General features: G+C 43.9%; 2 protein-coding genes across 2 annotated transcripts in view; one reads left to right on the top strand and one right to left on the bottom strand.

Moving 5' to 3' along the window:
- Window positions 1-3,829, bottom strand: part of TIAL1 (TIA1 cytotoxic granule-associated RNA binding protein-like 1) — a 40,896-nt gene extending 37,067 nt beyond the window's left edge. Inside the window, exon 1 of the mRNA XM_009325901.1 lies at window positions 3,824-3,829. The gene's annotated coding sequence lies outside the window, so the exon portion shown is untranslated. The remainder of the gene's footprint in view (window positions 1-3,823) is intronic.
- Window positions 3,830-4,001: 172 nt separating this feature from the next.
- Window positions 4,002-4,966, top strand: part of BAG3 (BCL2-associated athanogene 3) — a 19,128-nt gene continuing 18,163 nt past the window's right edge. The window contains exons 1-2 of the mRNA XM_009326032.1: window positions 4,002-4,028; window positions 4,882-4,953. Coding sequence (XP_009324307.1) covers window positions 4,002-4,028; window positions 4,882-4,953 — 99 coding nt within the window. The remainder of the gene's footprint in view (window positions 4,029-4,881; window positions 4,954-4,966) is intronic.

Raw genomic sequence — 4,966 nt, 5'->3', positions numbered from 1 at the left:
CCCTCTTAGTCTGCTGCCTCCTTTGAGACTCCAGTGTGCCAGGGAGAGAGACAGAGATGCTATCAGCTGTACATCTGCTTCTTCAATTCAAGGGAATAAAAATATTTTGAAGGGATGATTAGGGACAGGGCACCGGTATCAGTAAATCAGTTGCAATACCCACAGAAACTGGAGAAATACTTCTGCCTCCACATGCACCATATTCTGCTACTGCTTATAAAAGGATCAGTTTACTCATGAAAGAGGGTTTTCAAGTTCCCTTTTCAGTTGTTTTTCCCAGCCTCTGTACCGTGCCTGCTGTTGGGCACACTCAGCTCTGGAAATGGTTCTTTTTTGGACCGAGATTTGCTAGTAAACCTTGAAAAAGTAACCCAGATGTTCCAATATACATTTGGGCCATTGCAGCCTCGAGTACAGAAGAGCAGTTTATCCACTAGGTGGAGGCCTGTAAATACTAATGGATGATGAGCACTGCAGCAATTAAAAAAGCTGGCTGAGGCTGACTCTAATTCATTCTCCTGATTTCTAACGAAGTAAGGCAAGGTTATCCTGCTCCCTGGGTAGACCCAGATACCTCTTACACCAAAGAGCTGACTCCTTAGGCTTCTGTCTGACTGAGTCAGGAAGAACAGGGAATGGTCAACCACCAATGCCTATTTTGTAAACATTAATTTAGCTTACATACGCCATTCATATCATATTAGGAAAATGAGGAGCTCTAAAAATCCTAGTTGTCTTCTGCTGACTATGTTCTGGATTGAATTTTGCTTTCTTTTGCATATGGATCACAGAAATCAAATCTGTTTTCGCTGTTCACAGCCAGATTCACTGCCTGATTTAAGGCAGGTTGCATTCCAGGTGGAAATAAAAAGGCAAAAGAAAAAAAAAATATTTTTTGTACTGGAATTAGCTTCTGGAGTCTTCTTCAGCTTCAAAAAATCTGAAATTTGGAAATCTGAGTATGTGCTTTGTGAATGCCCAGATTCAGTGTAGTTGCACTGTGATCGCAACAGGTACGTTTAAAAAGCTTTTCTCCATTTAGACAGTACACTTAGCCCTCTATTTTCTCATTAATGTTTTGCATTTTCTATCAAAGTTCATAGGAGCTATATTTATCTGTCAAATAATTTGCATACTATTACTGTAACTCCAATAAGCAGGTGACGTGATCAAGCTATATGAACCATACAATGTCTGCAGCGGTACAGCAGTCAGCGTGAGATCAGACCATTTGTAGATGGATATCTATCTACTTCATCAGCAGTTACACTAAATTCTGTACCAAACAAACATTGAAAATCGAGTCAAAGGCAGTCTGTAGCATAAGTGGCACATTAGTACCAGATTATCAATCACTTTGCATCTTTAATTTTCTGAAATACGGCGCCCAATTCTATCAGTGGCTCTTTTTTATACTGTTGATATAAACAAGTCCACAATTCTGAACAAACCATGAAGCCAAACATCTCCACTTCTCTGGTTATAGATAGCAGAGGATCCGTAGTTGAGACTTTTTTGCTTTTAGCTGAAATGATTCGTACACCTGGAGTAGGATATTCAAAATGCAACCAGTGAAGTTCTGGGCTATTCATTATTGATACTCTGGATTTGGATGAAACATCAGGTGATGGAAATCATGCTGGTAGATTCATCGTGTCTCTCGAATCCGAAGATTGGGAAACTGTGTGCTTGCTGCATGTATTAACAGAGCTTTCATATGACTCAATCTTAAATGCATCCAGCAGAGAACTTGGACTGACGCCTGCTGAGAAATACAGCACTAGACACATGTCATATGCATCACTTACCCACAGGTTCATCAATAATAGCTTTCTACAATACCTGATCTAGAACAAACATTTCAACTCACAGTCCTGATTAATAGTGCCTTTGCTGTTCAGGTGATCTGCTAAATTGCCACGGGTACGCAGGAGGTAGAAAGCCAATTTAGAGCTTACCACAAGACATGTTGTTTCCTGACACACCAGTGGTATCTACTTGTTTACACAACAAATAACAATTATATTGTTACAACGGTGCTGCTTCGTACAACCTGAGCTAGAGCTGGAGTGCATCTAGGAGGCGGCTGTCTGTAGCAGGACAGTCCACACAAACATGCCCGACCATCTCGGACAGATCTGTAACCAGGGACCTCGTGTGAACCGTAGGTGAAGCAGATCACCTCTGCAGACGTTTACTGATTCATCCACCAAGGGAGATGTGGCAGCAGGCAGTGAAGGATCTCCCCAGGGCGGTCCATACTCTGTCTAGCTAATACGCTGTCCTGAGGTTTCTGGAAAGTAGCTGTACCTACAGACTCACGTAACCACAGGCCATCATATAACTCAGAAGCTGAGGCCAATTCTCTCTGCAGTTCGAAGGTCAAAATTGAGAAATGATGCAATTGATGGCTTGAGGAAGGAATGGCTTTGCTTTGATTTGGGGTCCTGGGTTATGCCTTGGAAATCCAATTGGGCATACAAGTCTAGTAATTTTCTACCTGGTTTACCTAGAATCAGCCCATTTGCAAGACAAAGAAACACGTGAAGACCCTGTAGAGTTTATTAGCTCTGGGTAACTACAATTACACAGTTTCTAGTTGTATTGGAACACCCTGGAGCAAATGCTTAGACCGGTACTCCTGGGTGTGCAAAGCACTGCACAGATAGGCACCTGGAGAAGTGAGGAGTGCTGTGTTTGCACCCATATGAAGAAGACAAAAATTAGTAAATACTTCTTGATTATCTTCTGAAATGGAATATATAGACCTTGAACTGGCAGTCTGACCTGAGATTAGCCAGACACTACAGAGACTTACTTATCTTAATAACAAATTTTCCTGAACCCAAGATTTTTGCTTGGCAGTATTCCTTACACGAACATTTCCATAAATCATTCTGACCTGAAATATGGCTAATGACAATATAAACTAGAAGCCATATTGCCTCAGGGTTGCAGTTATGGCCCAGCGACAGCACAGTACAAGAGAACAAAAAGTGAATCCCTGTACTGCTAGCTATCCTGTATAACCTACCTAGCTGGGAGTCCTTTCACCTTCACAAGAAACCAGGCTAAAACCTACCTGTCAAGGAAGACAATCTAATGAACAGAAAAAGCATGCGGTCTAGCCAACTAAATTCAACCACTAAAATGCTTTTCCTTCTCAGCCCAGACTGCTCTCCCTCCAGCTGGATGCTTGTCCACCCATGGGATTCTTTCCTGCAGCAGCTCAAGTGAATCCTGAACCACGAGCCCATGCTAATTTCTATGAAATATAATCCCCTCTGTTTCTTAGCAGGGCCTGCTCTCACAAAAATATCTAACTTAAGCCTGTTAGATACCACTTTGAATTTTCCTTTTATTATTTTTTCACCTACTTGCTGACCTTACTCATTATCTCTGCTGAGTATATGGTTAGCTGTCAGCTGCAGCAAAACAAAGAAACCCCATTCTTCATGTCTCTGTTTACACTCTATCAGCTACAGACCCCATCTGTATCACTTCCTCAACTTACAAGAGTAATTTTCCCGAAAGACCTTTTAACATCTGTCCCCCCTGTGTCTGAATCAGCTGCTTTTGTTGATTTGGCAAAGACTGTGCCATATGCTACAGAGAACATATGGTCTAAGCATGCCTTTCTGTTGCGAGACATCGAGAGTGAAATTCCTCTGCAGATCTCTACAGATTGGAAGCAGAATAAATCTTTGATGTTACATCTTTTGAGGCAACTGCTGACATTAGTGAGGCTGACCAGAGGTCTTACGTCACTGAGAGAGCGTGAGAGGTAGCAGAGGTAGGAGATACGTCCAAGGATAGGCACCACGGTCCAGGGCTGATTGTGAGATGCGCAAGGTATGTGACTCGTTGCCGTAGGAAACAGGTAAGTCAGTAATGGTGATGATAATACACACATCTGAAAGTAAATGCTCTGTGAAAAAATGATCCGTTTATAATACTTATGAGTCAAAGGTACACAACAACGAGGACAGACAACCGGGTGCATGGCGGACCACAGTGTGGTTCTGAAGGTGAGGGATGTGCAGGATGGAAGAGCTGCAGGAATGAAGAAGCAAGTTTGAGCGATTGTTAGGTTTGTCAGCGTGATAAACAAAACCCACTCTGTCAAAAGATGAATGACTGGCAGCGCAAAGCAGTATCGAGAGACCTTTGATCCTGCCCCAAGCAGGAGGAGATCCTGACTGGCCCCAGGAGTGTGAATAGCCAGGTTTTTCTGAAGTAAGAGATACTTTGGTAATGAGCATCTATCTCCGAGGAATGCATACCTTGAATTCCTTCAAGCAAATAGCTTTGCAGCAGGTAACGTCTGCACTTGAGGGACACCGTGCATTCAGTCTTCTACTTAAAGTAACTATCAACAGGCATCTGTGGCTGTTCGTGTGACCGTCAGATGACTACGAGTGGTATAATTGTGAAGTACAGTTACCTCAAACTAAACACAAGAGTGCACGACGCGCCGATACAGCACCCGTGGAGAAAGAGAGGATTTTAAAGCTCACAGACACATCCTTTGCCTTTAGATGTGTTTCTAAGTGAAACATACTTGCAAAGAGCTGAGAAAGTTCAAACCAGTTGGCTCTGAAGAACAATGCCTGCCCACACCCGTATTTGGAAAGAAACATCCTTTTTGTTATTTGTCCATTATAACCTCGAGTTACCAGTCACGGGGCAAGGAGCTTTTAGGGAGGAGCTCTGTGCTTTCGCTCGCTGCGCGGGGCAGTAGGAAGGAGTTAACGGGCGATCGTGCCCCCGCCACAGGACGCGTGAAGAGCGCCGGAGGGCCGTGGATTCTCCAAGGACGCCGCTTGCCCAACGCGCAGGCTGTGAGGCGCCAGGCTGAGAGCCGCAGCGGGGACTGGGCAGAGCAGTAAAGCAGCGTGTTTCTCATCTACTTTCCTACGCCTGTTCCCGGAGCCTGCACCAAGCGCTGCCCCGGTGAGCGGCCCTG

This window comes from Pygoscelis adeliae, unplaced genomic scaffold (genome assembly GCF_000699105.1).
Source record: "Pygoscelis adeliae isolate BGI_AS28 unplaced genomic scaffold, ASM69910v1 Scaffold4, whole genome shotgun sequence".
Lineage (NCBI taxonomy): Eukaryota > Metazoa > Chordata > Aves > Sphenisciformes > Spheniscidae > Pygoscelis > Pygoscelis adeliae.
Note: the sequence above shows the minus strand (reverse complement) of the source record. Positions and strands in the feature narration are given on the sequence as shown.